The following is a 17215-nucleotide window of genomic DNA, read 5'->3' as shown; positions in this document are numbered from 1 at the left end:
TCCCCTGGCTTTGATCCTCCTGCCCTGGTGGACACCAAAGATGGTCAAGAAGAAATGAGAAACCCTGAGCCCCAGCTCAGCCACCAGACACCAGGGAGCAATAGAGTGACTGAGAACTGTCTCTTTGATCATGGGACTCACAGCCCCCACTGAGCAACCAGCACAGGCCTCTCCTCCCAAGAGGCATGAGAGATTCACCCTGCACACCTCCAGGAAGGACACTTTCCTCTGGGACACTTTCCCAGGTCCTGAATGTCCATCCTTGGAAGCTGCAGCCAAGCTAGACACAATTAGAGAAAGGAAGGGTCCCTGTCACCAGGCGACACACAGCTCACCCACAGCACAATGGGGTGTACCTGTGACAGGAACCTGGTGCAGCTCCAGCCTCCTGCACTGAAGGGGAGAGCCAGATGGGGATGAAAGAGGGCAAAGGGCATGAATGTGCACCTCAAACCAGAGCCATTGGGACAGCAGGAGGCTGAGACCCAGGACTGTGCTTGCCCAACCTACAGGGTATGTGTGTGACTGTGTGTGTCTCTTGTGTGTGTGTGTGTGTGTTTCTGCACACAGTGTGTGTTGAGGTTTGGTGACAGAATCACTGCTGAAAAAGGCAGAGGCCTCCACAATTCCCAGGGACCTGACACACACACAAAAGGAAAAAGAGAAGGAGGGACAAGGAGGCAGGACTGAGAGGGGAGGGGACAGAGAGGTGTCCTGGGCTCAGACTAGACCCATGAGCCAGAGAAGTGCTCCTGCCCCGGAAAGAGGCCCAGCACAGAAGGAGGAAGGACAGCACAGCTGACAGCTGTGCTAGGAAAGATTCTGGATCCCAGGCTCATCTCCACACAGGAGAACACACAGGCAGCACAGGCCATGGGGCCCCTCTCAGCCCCTCGCTGCACACTGCATATCACCTGGAAGGAGCTCCTGCTTACAGGTGAGGAGAGAACTTCCTCGGAGAGGACAGGAGGAGGAAGCAGAATGATTGGATGGATTTTCCTGGAGAGGATGGGGTTCTAAGAAATAACAGAAGAAAGTACTTTGGGAGGCTGAGGTGGGTGGATCATGAAGTCACGAGTTCAAGACCAGTCTGGTCAACACAGTGAAGCCCCGTCTCTACTAAAAATACAAAAAATTAACCAGGTGTGGTGATGTGCTCCTGTAATCCTAGCTACTTGGGAGGCTGAGGCAGGAGATTTACATGAACCTGGGAGGCAGAGGTTGCAGTGAGCCAAAATCATGACAATTCACAACAGACTAGGTGACAGTATGAGACTGTCTCAAAAAAAAAAAAAAAAAAAAAAAAAAGAAAGGAAAGGAAAAGAAGAAACAAAACAGAAAAGAAGGCTCTGTTGGAGCCTGGATAGGGGAAAATACACCAGAGAGGGACAGGAGTCAAAACAGGAAAATCACATTGAACTGGAATTGGTAAGAGGTAGGAAAATCTCAAGTGTTCTGTTCTCCTGGTTAATCAACACTGGACACCACATTTTGAAAAATGATAATAACGATTATCAGATGACACTTCAAATGAAAATATAAGCATTGCATGAAACACTGTCCTCAGCAAAAAACCTCAACAATTGGTGAAAGAAAAAAAACACCCCAGGCATGGAGGGACCTGGGAACTTTCTCATCTACAGGAGTCTGCAGCCTGTTCCAGGCACTGGGGTGCAACCAAGATCCTAAAAGTCCCTGTCCTCAGGGAGCTCACGCTGTCATGGGAAGGAAGACAGACATGCAAAGAGATCTAGAATGTGAGGTCAGGTGTTGACAAGAGCTCCGGAGGGAGCAGAGCAGGGAAAGGTCAGAAATAGAAGATCCAGGGTCTCTGAAGGAGGTGTCAGGAAAGAAGTCTAAGGATGCCCTGATGTGAGCAGGACCTGAGGGTGGTATGGAGGGAGGCATGAAGATCCCTGGGGAAGAGGATTCCAAACAGAAATATGACAAGGTAAGAAGGGTTGAAGAAATGGGGGTCATGCTGCTGACTTTGACCCAGTAGGACAGTAGTTCACACACACACACACACACACACACACACACAAAAGGGGTGTATGTGTGTGTCCTACTGTCATACTGGGGTGCTGTGTGTGTTTGTATGTGTGTGTGTGTCTTCAAGACTGAAGATTGAAGAGATCTTCTCAGGACCCAGAGTCCCATTTTTCACCCCCATATATACGTCGCAATATTGACTGATGCTCTCTCCACGTCCTAGCATCACTTTTAATCTTCTGGAACCCGCCCACCACTGCCCAAGTCACGATTGAAGCCCAGCCAACCAAAGTTTCCGAGGGGAAGGATGTTCTTCTACTTGTCCAGAATTTGCCCCAGAATCTTATTGCCTACATCTGGTACAAAGGGCAAAAAACGGACTTCCACCATTACATTACATCATATGTAATAGATGCTGAAACAATTATAGTTGGGCCTGCATACAGTGGACGAGAAACAGTATATTCCAATGCATCCCTGCTGATCCAGAATGTCACCCAGAATGACACAGGATCCTACACCATTCAAATGATAAAACAAGGTGATAAGACTAAAGGAGTAATTGGACATTTCACCTTATACCGTGAGTGATTCCACATGATCCCTGGGTGTTGGGGGGCGGGGTCACTTCTACTTTACACCAACAGGATGGTCAGGCCTAGACGGTGCCTGTGTCCCTCTCTGCATTATGTCGCATGTTGGTGTTTTGGCATTTAGTGGAGGACACACACAGAGCAGACAAACTATAACAGATCAGAATTCCTTTCCTGCCTCCAAACCCTGCAGACACTTGCTGCACAGGAAGGACAGTCTGAAGGGAGGGTGCTCAGCAAGAGATGAATCTCAGCCAAGCACCTCATGCCCTCTTCATAAACTAGATCCTGAGAAAGACCCTGGAGAACTGAGTAGGGCTTTGCCTAAGAGGCCCCCAGAGATACTCTCAGAAAAGCTCAACCCTGGAGGCCTCAACCCCAGACCCGTCCCTAAATCCTTACTCCAGATAAAGCTGAGGAGGCTGTACCAAGGCTGGGTTGTGGCAGGGCTTACTGGGACCAAGGATTCACCAGGCGTCTGAGGACTGTGTCTCCTGGAGCTGCTCACTGCCAGGGCTCAGCCCTCAGATCCTCAACTGGGCAGGACAGAGCTTTCTTCACCTGACACTCAGAGTGGAGAGGACAGAAACACAAGCTTTATAAGCCATCAGCCAACTGCTTTGCGAGTCTAATGTCCCCAGAAGCAGAAACAGAAGAGAGAAAATGTACCTGGCAGCAGCTTATCCACAGGGATCTGACCTAAAGGTGCTCTCTCATGGAAGTGAGTAATAATAAATGCTGTTTGTGTGAACACCTCCACTGTGCCAAGCATTAGGTCAGGGGACTGTGAAAAATTTACAATTTATTCACAGATAGCATGAAAAGCCACAGTCCATTTGCAATTTAGCTTATTTGACTGAGAGAAAACTGAGACACAGGAAGGCACAGTCACTGAACCAGAGTCACACAAACACAAAAGGCAGATCAGGGTCACATGAGGTCTGTCTGCAGCCACAGGCCCATCCTCTCCTCCACCAGAAGTGACGAATCATTGGGTTCCAAGGACCCCATAGTCATTCATTGGCTCAAATCCTCTCTTCTTAGGCATCCAAACCTCAGAGGAGTGAGAGCAAATGGTCAGCTGATTAGTCTGCACTCCAGAACTAAATCACCTACCTCAACTGTCAGAGTCAGTGCAAAAAATGTCCAGGCCTCCCCCTCAGATCTTAACCCCTATCACTGAACCTGAAATCCTCTGTTTCCGAAAGTGTCCATGTCACTGCCATGACAGGATAAAAGAGAGGACCTTGTTTTCATTCCCCACTCACACCCCGCACCAGCACAGGCCCAGTGAGAGACACACACTCAGGAGCTCTCACATAACAAATGAAGGAATTGAATGAAGAAATGAATGATCCATAACTTCTTTAGACTGGATCTTGGATGCAGGATCCTAGGAGGTCTAGCCACACCTGTCCCTTGTCATTCAGAGGCTGACACCCATGTTTCATCCCCCACTAACTCTTGCCCCTAAAGCCAACCCATCTCATGTAACTCTGAAGCCCTTTGGTCACTGGAGGGTTTTCAGGCCTGATCCTGGCCTGTGGAACTGGGGACACCTGGTCCCTGGGGTCTCTGAAGTCACTGTAGGCCCCACTGTTCACTGCCATGCTGTCTCTGCCTCTCTCTGCTTCTCTGTGTACGTCACCTTCCTCCCACTTCATTCTACCTGGCAAGCCCTGTCCTGCACAGCTTCTTCCTCCACCCCTAGGCCTTCCCCCAGACACTCCCTCTAACTAGGTTAATTGTTCTGTTCCCTTCCTGCTAACACTGTGGCCTGGCCCACCTCCCAGGAAACAGGAAAGGCACAGAAATCACCTGGAGTTGCCACTCCTGCCAAGTTTCATCTTGAGCCAATGTCCCCAGGTCACTAAGAGAATAAGCTTCCACTGTATCCCCATTCAGGGCTCTGTCCTTTTGTGAGGCTGTTCTGTGGACAAGACCATGGGACAGGGATAGGCAGCTCCTCCATCCACTCTTATAATTCCCAGACAAGTTCTTCTGGCCTCCTGCACAAACAAAACCAATTTATCCAGATAGTGATTTGCAGTAAAGAAATATTTTAATGACTCCAAGTGTGCCAAACAGGAGGATGGAGGTTTATTATTACTTAAATCAGACTCCCTAGTGGATCAGGGGTTAGAGATTTTCAAGGATAGTTTCAGGGGCACAGGACTAAAAAATGGGTACTGCTGACTGTTTGGGGATGGAATCATGAGGGCGGAGGGAAATGATCTGTTTGTGCTTGAATCCACCTCTAGGTGGGGACCATGTGACTGGCTGAGCCATTAGTCATGGGTATGGATGAGGTCAGCGGGTTTCCAGAATGCAAAGAATGAGAAACATCTCAAAAGACCAATCTCAGGTTCTACAATAGTGTTGTTATCTATAGGAGCAAATAGATACAAATTTTGTAAACTCTGGGCAAATGACATTTGAGCAGTAAGGGATTATAGAAACTGTGCCTCCATTTTAGCAGAATTCAGTTCCCTCCTACAATCTTATTCTCATGGTCTTTCACCAGTTTTACAAAGGCAATCCCTGGGCAAAAGAAGGGTATTAGTGTTATGGAGGAACTATTATCATTCTTGCTTCAAAGTTAAACAATAAATTAAATTCTTCCCATGGTTAGCCTGGCCTATGTCCAGGAATGAGTCAGGACAGCCAGCCTGAGACTCGATGCCAGATGGAGTCAGCCATGCTAGTTTGCTGTCACTGTTGTAATCTTTGCACTGACTGACCAGGGTGTCAGAGGCTGGGCAGGCCTGCAGTCTCCAAAGCCCATGGGCTGATTTCACCCATTTCACTCACGACTCCATCCACAACCTACTATGGAGCTCACATTCTCCAGTCACTTCCTAGAGACTTCTGGTTTCCTGTCAGCCATATAACAGGCTTGAAATTTGTCACTCGGTTCTAACAGTAAGTAAACAACGGAAAACTCAAAAGTCAACAACTCGTTAAAATCCCTCAGAGATGGCCGGCACAGTGGCTAACAACTGTAATCCCAGCACTTTGGGAAGCCAAGGCCAGCGGATCACGAGGTCAGGAGATCGAGACCATCCTGGCAAACACAGTGAAACGCCATCTCTACTAAAAATACAAACAAATTAGCCAGGTGTGGTGGCGGGCACCTGTAGTCCTAGCTACTGAGGAGGCTGAGGCAGGAGAATGGCATGAACCCGGGAGGTGGAGCTTGCAGTGAGCCAAGATCTTGCCACTGCATTGCAGCCTGGACAACAGAGTGAGACTCCATCTCAGAAAAAAAAGGAAAACGAAAAACTTGCTGTTAGAGAAATGAAGAATGTTTTTGATGCCTAGTGGTAGAATGCACACAGCTGAGAAAACAATCCCTAACTTGAGGATGTGTCAATAGAAACTTCCAAAACTGAAAAAGGAAAGTTCAGAAGGAGTGGGGGAAAAAAATGGAACAATATATCCCACTTCATATTTAACATTTTGTATTGACAATAGCAATTTTTAAATTTTGTAGTTGTGGTACAACCTCCAAGGCTGAAACTTACACATAATGGGAATACTGGTGGTTTCGGGGACCTGTTGGAGGTGGCCAGGGCGTGCTATCTGATGGTTTTACAGCCTGTGCCACATACGATTGTTTCCTCCTGATGATGCCATTTTCATAAGTTGGGATTCTTCGTGTGGGGGACACATGAGCCACTGGCATCTCACTTAGACTCTTCCTTATTCACACAAACTTAAACTCTAGTTGTATTTCCTGAGGTTAAGAGAAAACGAAGAAAGCATTTCACATACCTGTTTTGGGCTCTTCCCCATTTTTCCTAACTCTGCACAGAAATTAGAAACAGGGATTTCTTACTATATTTACTAACATAACACATATCACTTCTTTTAATTCGGCATCATTCCTCCCTTTATGTAATTGACACACTGACCAGTTCTGTCCCTTTAACGGGACTCTCTCTACTTAAGGAGTTGCTAATTTCAAATCACTTTTGGCATCTTTCTTTGAGCATAATGTGATCCTGTTGGAATTCACCCCACACCTAAACCTTAATTTGGTATCAAGATAAATATTACTAATAGCAATCGATCTCAGATGTTTGGACCATCAGTAAAAATTTCCACTTATGACAACATTTTAATGTTTCCTCCAAATCTTTTTTTGTTTCGTTACTAGAGTCACAACATAACATGAGGTCTAAACTCTTGACAACTTTTTATGGGAAAATTACAGTACTACAAATTGAACATCCCAAATCCAGAAATCTAAAATCTGAAATGCTCCAGAATCCAACACTTCTGACCACTGATGTGATACTAAAAAGAAGTGCTCACAGGAGCATTTTGGATTTAAAATTTTTCACATTTGGGATGCTAACCCAGTACATCTACCATAAATATTCCAAAATAAATAAAAAAGTTAGAATCCAAAAACCTTGGTTTTAAGCTTTCTGCATAAAGAACACTTTATCTGTATGAACTATAGGCATAAAACTGTACAGGAGATCTCTAGAACCTCCTCATCCTGTATAACTGAACAGCACAGCCATGGAACAATGCCCTATTCCCCCGACCACAGCTCCTGGAAACTACTATTCTACTCTATGATTCACTCTGGAATCCACTGAGATAAGCTACATAGAGTAGTCTAACTCCTAGAATTAGAGAGTAGAATGTCTAATGAGAGAAAGTATCTGCAAGACTTCTTCCCACATATTGCTCTAATAGCCAGCAAACACATATGGTCCATGAGGGCCAGACTTCTGTCATCAGTTCATGTCCGCCCTTTCTACCATTCAGTTCTGTTTTTGCAAACATCTACATGTATTTCTAGAAAGATATACATGGTCCTCACCTGCCCTCTACAGGGGAAAGGGAATATCATGGATGCAGAACAGCGAACATGGTCTTGGTCCAAAGCTCTCAGCTCTTGCCTGTCCCCTTCACTCTTTGTAGGTTATTCCTTGGACTCTGCTCTATCTTTAGTGGTCACTGGCTCAAGTAACTTATTATGAGACAGCTGGGAAAACCGCCCCACCTTGTGGCTCCACTGCCTGGTGACTGAACTGACCTCCAGGCTTGACTCTGGTCTCCCCTGTGTTATTTCTGCTCAAGTACCCAGTCCCAGGCCAGGCTTCCCAGTACTCAAAGGGTTTAAGGACAATGGGAACTTTCATCATTCATCTCTAAGATCCCCTTGGAAAGGGAAGTTGCAGAGAAAACATACCTTGGGGGCAAAGTAAGACTGAAACTAAGAAGATTCCAGCAATGCATGCTCCAGGTGAGGACCGCAAGGTGGGCCAGGCAGGCAGTTGGAGAGGGAGGGACTTCGAGAGGCACCTGGGGCTGTGACTGCTGGTCCCATGTTTTTCCATGACTCAATGCTGCTGCTCAATTCACACTTGAGAAAGTCTGTGCTTCTTCCACATACAGAAGGCAGCCTCACAATCCCTGAACCCTCAGATTGCCATGCAGCTGTCCTGTAACACACACATCTGCCATGGGCTTTTTAGGACTTGAGTGGGCTGAGAGGTGGGGAAGACCATCTCTGATTGAAAAATGTCTTAGGAGGAATCAAAGGTGCCACACAGGGCAATCTTCTCTCTGTTATCTGCACAGTGGAGACTCCCAAGCCCTACATCTCCAGCAGCAACTTAAACCCCAGAGAGGCCGTGGAGACTGTGACCTTATCCTGTGATCCTGACACTCAGGATGTAAGCTACCTGTGGTGGATAAACGGTCAGAGCCTCCCTATCAGTCGCAAGTGGCAGCTGTCCGAAAACAACAGGACCCTCGTTCTATTTGGTGTCACAAAAGATACTGCAGGACCCTATGAATGTGAAATGAAGAACCCAGTGAGTTCCAGCCGCAGTGACCCAGTCACCCTGAATCTCCTCTGTGAGTATCTTCTGTTCCTCTGTGAGGCAGGCTGCCATCCCAAATACACATGGCCAGAGGCCAGGCCTCTCACTCCCTCTCAGGTCCAAGAACAGAGACCTTTAAACCTAGACATCAAAGCTGGCCATTATGACTAAGAGTAGGCTTAGGCTTGATCGACAATGGGAGAGAAGAGGCTGCTCCTGTCATGGGAGATTCAGGGTCCACAGGTTATATGGGAGAAACAGGTGAATGTCTCAAGCTCCAGATCAGTGAACACAGCAGGGATTTGGCTGGGACTTCAGTGTAGTGACCTAGTTCACAGGGTCACCGTGGCTCCTCCACAGGCCAGGATTTTCCCTTCCCTCTGACAACATCAGCTGTGACTTTATTTTCTGCTCAAGATGGCCTAGATACCCCCACCATTTCTTCTTCATACACCTATTACCATCCAGTGGAAGTCCCCAAGCTCTCCTGCCTCACAGACTCTCACCCACTGGCAGAGCAATCTTGGCTGATTGATGGGAAGTTCCAGCAATCAGCAAAAGTGTTCTTTATCCCCCAAATCACTAAAACATATAGAATGGCCTATGTCTGTTTCATCCATAACTCAGCTACTGATGGAACAAATCTCATCATTAAGAACATCATAGTTCCTGGTAAGTGGATCCAGGGAGCATTGGCCATATGTTTTCCAGTGAAGTCTATCTGGCTATCAAGGAAGAACCACCTGCCCTCTGCAGAGGGAGAAGGAAATAAATAACCCAGGACAGGGAATATGTTTCTGCTCCAAAACGACCAGATTTTGCCTGTCCCCTTCACTCTTTCTAGATCATTCCTTACACTCTGTTCTATATTTGGAGGTCACTGGCTCAAGTAAGTCATCATGAAACACCTGCAAAAAATTACCCCACCTTGTACCTCCACTGCCTCAGGACTGAACCGACCTCCAGGTTTGACTCTGGTCTCCCCTGTCTTATTTCTGCTGAAACATCCAGTCCCAGGCCAGGCTGTTCAGTATCTTAGGGTTTCAGGACAATGGCAAGTCCCGTTATTACTCATCTCTAGAATGTCCTTGGAAATGGAAGCTGCAGAGAAATCACATCTAGGGGGGCAAAGTAGGATGGAATTTGGAAGGGACCCAGCAGTTGCACATTCCAGGTAAGGAATCCAAGGTGAGCCAGCCAGTCAGTGGATTAGAGAGGGACTGGGAGGTGTACCAGGACCTGTGACTCCCACTGACATGTTTGTCCATGACCCAACACTGCTGCTAAATTCACACTTCAGAAAGTCTGTGCTTCCCTAAGACAGAGCAGGCAGCCTCATAGTCTTTGAGCCCTTAGATCATCATACATCTGTCTTGTGACACACGCACCAGCTATTGACTTTCAAGGACTCGGGTGGGCTGAGAGGTGGGAGATGCCAACTCTGATTGAAGGATGTCTGTGGAGGAATCAAAGGTGCCACACAGGACAATCTTCTCTCTGTTATCCACCCAGCGGAGTTGCCCAAGCCCTACATCACCAGCAACAATTTCAACCCCATGGAGAACAAGAATGATGTATCCTTAACTTGTGTACCTAAGACTCAGGGCTACACCTACGTGTGGTGGGTAAATGGTCAGAGCCTCCCGGTCAGTCCCAGGCTAAAGCAACCCGGTAAAAACAGGATCCTCATTCTAGCCAATGTCACAAGAAATGACACAGGACCCTATGAATGTGAAATACGGGACCGAGTTGGTAGCATCTGCAGTGACCCAGTCATCCTGGATGTCCTTTTTATCTGGTTCCTCTGTGGACCAGATCACCAGCAAAAATCCAAGCCACCAGAGGCCAGGCATCTCAGTCTCTCTCAGGTTCAAATACAGACACTTTTATTTCTGGACACCAGGGCTGGCCATGACTCCCTGCCCTGGGAAAACTTGGCTAGGCACAGCCTTAAGCAAGAATATAAAGGGAGGGGCTGCTCTTGTCATGGGAGACTTGGGGTCTACAGCCTGTGATGGGAGAAACATGTGAATACCTCAGGCCTCTGTTCAGTGAAGACAGAAGGGGTTTGGCTGGGCCTTGAGGGTGTGTCTTGGCTCAGAGGGACACTGTGTCTCTTTGAGAGACCAGGCGCATCCCCTTCCCTTGGACGACAGCACCTGTGGTTTTATTCTCTTTACTCCAGATGGTCCTGACTTCCCCAGGATTTTCCCTTCATTCACGGATTACCATTCAGGAGATAACCTCTACTTGTCCTGCTTCGCGAACTCTAACCCACCGGCAGAGTATTCTTGGACGATTAATGGGAAGTTTGTGCAATCAGGACAAGAGCTCTTTATCCCCCAAATTAGTACAAAGCATAACGGGATCTATGGTTGCTCTGCTCGTAACTCAGCCACTGGCAGGGAATGTTCCACTTTCAAGATGGTCATAGTCTCTGGTAAGTGGATCCCTGCATCATTGGCAATAGGGTTTTAGGTGGAGTGTATCTGGCTTTCAGAGAAGAGTCAGGAAAACATTTTTATTCCCAGCCTGTGTCCCATGGGCAGAAGCAAATCCTAAATTCTCCTCCTGAACCCTCTCAATTTGTCTCTACAGACTTTCTTCTTCTTGTTTCTCTGTTTTCTCATGGCTGACCTTGTGTCCAGTCTGAGAAGGGTAGGGAGGGGGCTTTGTCAGTCCTGAGCCCTATGTGGTGGAAGAGGCTTCATAGAGGGACAAGAAGGAGAGTCCTCAAGATCAAGTTGCTTCTCGCTGTCTCCAACACATCCCGTTCTGCCACATCTTTGTTTTCTTTTACTTACTCCATGTGCTACAAAGAACATCTGAGGCTTTGAAACAAGCTCACATTTTTCCCCCAAATGAGAGGAAGAAGCCCCTTGGATGAGAGAGGAGCAGCTCAGATTGCTGCATCCTCTGCTCCAGGCTTCTCCAGTGACTGGCCCTTCCTGACTCCACTGGGGTGGGTCCCACTGGGGTGGGAACAGCATGTATGGAGAAAGACCCCTGATGGACTGTCCTGAATTCGGCTAAATTGAGCTGCCGGTTGAAATGAAGCCTAGGCTGCAGGGAAATAAGAAGAGAGGGAGCCTCGGGGCAGACTCTGGAGTTGTATCCTGGCTCTGAAGTCACCAGCCATATAAGGCTGTGGGCACAGCACGTGGGACACAGCACAGAGGACAATGAGTGATGCACACTTGGAGAAATAGGGAGATTCACCTCTGGGGGTCTGCATGGCAGGAAAGGGGCAATGCCAGAAAGTGTATATTTATAGAGTGTAAGACTACCAGGACACTTATATATATCTATTATAAGACTTATCATTAACTATTTCTAAGTGTGCAATTTAGTGTTGTGTAACCATCACACTATCCATTTCCAGAACTTTTTCCTTTTACCATATTAAACCTCTGTACCCAATAAACAGTAACTCTCACTCCTTTTCCCCCTAAGTCTTAGCACCCACCATTCCACTTTCTGTCTCTATGTAACTGGCTATTATATCTTTTATAAATGGAATTATAAAATAATTATCCTTTTGTGACTGGCTTATTTCAGTTAGCATAATGTCTTCAAGGTTCATCCATTTTGCACGATGTATTGGAATTTTATTCCTTGTTAAGGTTGAATAACATTTTGATGTATAGATATACCTCATTTGCCTACCCACTTATCTTTCAATGGACTTTCCGTTGTTTCCTTTTTTTTGCTATTGTGAGTAATGCTTCTCTGAACATCAATGTGCAAACATTTGTTCAAATTTCTTTTAATTCTATAGGGAGTATGTCTAGAAGTGGAATTGCTGGATCAAATGGTAATTTATTGTTTACATTTTATGAGAAACAGCCACACCACTTTTTACAGTGGCTGTAACATTTCCCATTCCCATCAGCAATGCACTAGAGCTCCAATTTTTCCATCTATTTGAAAACACTTGTTTTTATGTTGCTGTTATTATTATTGTTTATCAAAGCCATCCTAAAGTGTGTGAGATGGTGTCACATTGTGGTTTTGATTTGCATATCTCTAAGTATTCGTGACGCTGAGGAACTTTGCGTGGACTTATGGGATATTTGTATATCTTCCCTGGTGAAAACTCCGTTGTAATCCTTTGTTCATTTTTTAATTGGGTTTTTGGATGTTTGCTGTTGTTGACTTCTGGTTTTTCATGTATTCTAGAAATTAATTAGGTATCACACATATAATTTGCAAATATTTTTCTCATTTCATGGGTTCCTTTTTTACTTTCTTGATAATGTTCTTAGATATATAAAAGGTTTTGATTTTTATGAAGTCCAATTTATCCATTTTATTTGTTGCCTATTCTTTTGTTGTTACAACCAAGGAATCATTGTGAAATCCAATATCATAAAGATTTTCTTCTACCTTTTCTTCTAGGAGTGGTATAGTTTTTGCTCTTACATTTAGATCGTTGATCTATTGTGGGTTAATTTTTGTATATGGTGTTAGGTAAAGGTTCCACTCATTCTTGCCCTTGGATATCCAGCTTTCCCAATGTCATTTGGTGAGAATACTTTCCTTTCCCCATTGAACGATCTTGGCACACTCGATGAAAATCATTTGGTCATATATGCAAGTATTTCTTTCTGGGCTCTCTCTTCAATTTCATTAATTTCTATGTCCTCCTTTATGCCAGTACCACACTGTATTGGTTACTGGGGCTTTGTAGTAAATGCTGAAGTCAGGAAGAGTGAGTCCTCCAGCTTCATTTTTCCTCTTCAAAGTTGTTTGTCTATTTAGAGTCATGAGATTCAATATAAATTTTAGTACAGATTTTTCTTTTTCTGCAAAACTGTCACTGAGATTCTGATAGGAAGTGTATTGAATCTGGAGCTCACTTTGGGTAGCATTGTCCTCCTAACAATATTGAGTCTTCTAAATCATGAAAACAAAATGTTTTTCAATTTATTGACGTCATCATTAAGCAATATTTTATGGATTTCAGATATAATCATTTCTCCTCTTTGGTTAAACTTATTCCTAAAATATTTTATTCTTTTTGATATTAATACAAATTAAAAATATTTTCTTAATTTCCCTTCAGATTGTTCATGGTTAGTGTATTGAAATATGACTGATGTTTGAATGATGATTTTGTATTGTGCAACATTACTGAATTCATTTATTAATTCTAATAAGTTTGTTCCATCTTTAGGATTTTCTACATGTAAGTTCAAGTTATCTGCGAACAGAAATAATTTTACTTCTTTCTTCCAATTTGAATGTCTTTTTTAAAATTCTCGCCTAATTTTTCTGACTCGATTTTTCAATACTACATTGAATAGAAGTGTCAAAAGCAGCATCCTTGTCTTGTGCCTGCTCATACAGGGAAAACTTTCAGTCTTTCTCCATTGAGTATGATGTTAGTATTGGGTTTCTCACATATTGCCTTTATGCTGAGGTGGTTTAGCTTCCATTCTTTTTTTTTTTTTTTTTTTGAGACGGAGTCTCGCTCTGTCGCCCAGGCTGGAGCGCAGTGGCCAGATCTCAGCTCACTGCAAGCTCCGCCTCCCGGGTTCACTCCATTCTCCTGCCTCAGCCTCCCTAGTAGCTGGGACTACAGGCGCCGCCACCTCGCCCGGCTAGTTTTTTGTATTTTTAAAGTAGAGACGGGGTTTCACCGTGTTAGCCAGGATGGTCTCGATCTCCTGACCTCGTGATCCGCCCGCCTCGGCCTCCCAAAGTGCTGGGATTACAGGCGTTAGCCACCGCACCCGGGCTCCTTCCATTCTTAGTTAGAATGTTGTTACTGTGAAAAAACATTGAATTTCATCAAATGCTTTCATTGATTCAATCTTATTACTGATTATAGCTCTATTCATATTTTTGTGTTTTTCTAGGAATTTGTCTATTTCACCTAGGTTATCCAATTTATTGGCATACAATTATTTCCAGTAATTTCATAATCATTTTATTAGAATTGTTAGTAATCACTTCATTTCTTTTTTCTTTCTTTCTTTCCTTCTTTCTTTCTTTCTTTCTTTCTTTCTTTCTTTCTTTCTTTCTTTCTTTCTTTCTTTCTTTCTTTCTTTCTTTCTTTCTTTCTTTCTTTCTTTCTTTCTTTCTTTCTTTCTTTCTTTCTTTCTTTCTTTCTTTCTTTCTTTCTTTCTTTCTTTCTTTCTTTCTTTCTTTCTTTCTTCCTTTAAGAGAGAGAGACAGGCTCTCACTTTGTAGGCCAGCCCAGGCTGAAATACAGTGGTGTGATTATGGCTTACCACAGCCTCAACCTTCTGGGCTCAAGCAATTCTCCTTCTTCAGCCTCCCAAGATACTAGGAATACAGATGCATGCCAATATGCCCAGCTAATTGATTTTTATTTCTTTTTTTGTAGAGACTGGGTCTCCCCAGGTTACCTGTGCTGGTTCAAACACCTGGCCTCAAGAAATCCTCCCATTGTGACCTTCCAAAGTGCTAGGATTAAACTATGACCCGTCATATTCAGACTCCATTTTCATTTCTCATTTTAGTAATTTTAATCTCTCTTTTTTCTTAGTCAGTCTACTTAATGGTCGTCAATTTTGTTGATTTTAACTTGAAGAATCAACTTTTGGTTTCATTAATTTACTCTAGTCTTTTTCCATTCTCCATTTTATTTTTATCCACTCTAATCCTTATTGTTTCCTTCATTCACTGTGCTTGGGTTTCGTTTGTTCTTCTTTCATATTCTGAAGTATGACAGAGTTTGCTTCATATCATTCTTTTAGAGGTTTCATGCAGTCAATGAAACAAGATGCCACACAGGCGAACCAATGTCAGCTGCTATATTACTACCATCATCATTAGCCTTGAGGTCAAATAGTCCCAGCATCAAATCTCAGATCCACCTATTACTAGCCATACGACACCAGGAAAGATTTTACACTACTCTAAGCTTCTGTCTTTTCATCGGCAAAATGGAAATACTATCTACTTGACAGGGTTACTGTGTGAATTAAATGAAGTACAGGTAAAGCATTTAGCAAAGGGCCTGGCACATAGGATGTGCCCCTCAACAGTACCTGTTTCCATATATATGTAGAAAAAGAGGTAACACATAAAACACTAGGACATGGTTCCTGACTACTTGTGAGAGAGAAAGCAAACAAACTAAGTGCAAAGAATCAAACCTGGTATGTTAGTTTTTACCAACTGAGATGCATCCAGGATGGGATTAGACATATAAGATAATTTATCAGGGAAGACACCTCTGAGGGAATGTGGGGCAGGCATGAAGGTAGTATGGGAGAACTCACAGACCCCTATGCAAAGCTGACTCCTGATAAAGAAAGAGAAGGAAGTTTTAGGTATTAATATAGTTCTAAGAGAGTTTTTGCATGGCTGATGAGGAGTCCTCCAACCAGTTTCCCATTAAAGTTAAACAGAGCCTCAGAGAACTAGGCTTGCTTTCACACCCTTGCTGGGAGCCTGTGGGAAGGAAGCTTTCTGTGCAAAGGACTTGGTGAATTTGAAATGCACTGACCTGGGCCTTCTGTCAATCATGTCCCTGCCATGAAGACCCGGCAGGGTCTCTTTCATGGCTACCACCACAGAGACACTGAGAAAAAGATGCAACCATGAAAAGGTGGGAAAGTGGAAAGTTCTAACGACATAGAAAATAGCAATCAGCCTTTCTCCCATCTGAAACCCTTCTGAAATATCGTGTGCTGTTGAGAATTGACAGAGGACTGATCACCAACTTAGAAACATGGTGAGAGGGGAAAAAATCTGCAAGAATATAACCATCTCCCATCAACTTTACAACAGAAATAATATATTATTTGAAGAAACAATTATAGAGTACCTCGTGTTACATGCTTGTTCCTGAGGCTTCCCCCAGTAAAATAACATCACCTCCATTCCTTGTTTTCTTTCTTTCCATGACAGCTCCTTTAGGAAGAGGATATCTATCTTGGGTTATTCCGAAACAACAACCATGATGTCATTTCTGTATTCCAGGAGGACTGGCAGGTATGATGTCCTTTTCTCTTGTCCTGTTTCCTGCAGGGCTGACTGCCATGCTTGGGAAAGGGAAAATACTTATTTGCCTGTATCTGGGACTGGATCTCCTTCCTCCACCAAACTCCTGTTTCTCAGCACTAATTCCTGCAGTTCCCTTTCTCCCTGACCTTTATGCTCCCTGTACCCCACTATCTTTTAAACATAATTATCTCCAGCCTCTGCTCATTTGTTTCTCAGATTCAAACGAGAAACACAATTTCACATTGTGAAACCCTCTTCATTATTTTTCACATCTCTCAATAGTGTAATTCTCTCCATTCCCATAAAGACCAACCACTTCTCAAAGTGTTGCTTGACTTCTTGTCTCCAGACTTTGAAACCTTCCTTGCATATGACTGCCTCATAACCTTTCTAAAATCTAGTTAATTCACTTAAACAAGAATCTCCAAGGGTCTACTCTAGCCTCTTTGTAAGTTCACATTTCTTCTATTTGCTAATCCTTCTCACTTCCTTTACCTCTACTTCCTAGTATAATTCCTCCATCTTAATCAGAACTGTCTTCCTACACATCCCTGCTCCTTCACCGATATAGACATAAAATTCTTAGTCCCAATGCTAAGCCTGAAAACAAGGTGAACACCCCTCCACCATCTGCACTACAGACTTAACCACACCCTTCATCACAAGGAATCTCTGACTTCGTGGAGAACAAAGACTTTAGGATTAGCCTGTGAACCTGAGACTCAGAACAAAACCTATGTGTGCTTGAGACCTTTTCCTGATGGCCAATTCATGTGTTCAAAAAAGATACAGAAATGAAGATGG

At 44.2% G+C, this 17215-nt stretch overlaps 1 protein-coding gene across 1 annotated transcript; it reads left to right on the top strand.

Moving 5' to 3' along the window:
• Positions 1-741: 741 nt before the first annotated feature.
• LOC135968338 (pregnancy-specific beta-1-glycoprotein 7-like) lies at positions 742-14851 on the top strand. The gene is made up of 6 exons (XM_065534454.1): positions 742-937; positions 2216-2575; positions 8187-8465; positions 9944-10237; positions 10617-10871; positions 14784-14851. The coding sequence occupies exons 1-6, from the start codon at positions 874-876 to the stop codon at positions 14849-14851; spliced, it is 1320 nt and encodes a 439-aa protein (XP_065390526.1). The 5' UTR covers positions 742-873.
• Positions 14852-17215: the final 2364 nt, after the last annotated feature.

The sequence above is a fragment of the Macaca fascicularis genome, chromosome 19, assembly GCF_037993035.2.
Source record: "Macaca fascicularis isolate 582-1 chromosome 19, T2T-MFA8v1.1".
NCBI lineage: Eukaryota > Metazoa > Chordata > Mammalia > Primates > Cercopithecidae > Macaca > Macaca fascicularis.
The sequence above is the reverse complement of the archived record's forward strand: the minus strand, read 5'-3'. Positions and strand labels throughout refer to the sequence as shown.

What these genes read in the sequence shown, in the direction of transcription:
- LOC135968338 (XM_065534454.1), top strand. Translation starts at nt 874, where the DNA reads ATGGGGCCCCTCTCAGCCCCTCGCTGCACACTGCATATCACCTGGAAG. An exon ending in TGGACATTTCACCTTATACC is followed by an intron (nt 2,576 to 8,186) that starts GTGAGTGATTCC and finishes TTATCTGCACAG; the next exon opens with TGGAGACTCCCAAGCCCTAC. An exon ending in CAAGATGGTCATAGTCTCTG is followed by an intron (nt 10,872 to 14,783) that starts GTAAGTGGATCC and finishes CTTTTTTTGTAG; the next exon opens with AGACTGGGTCTCCCCAGGTT.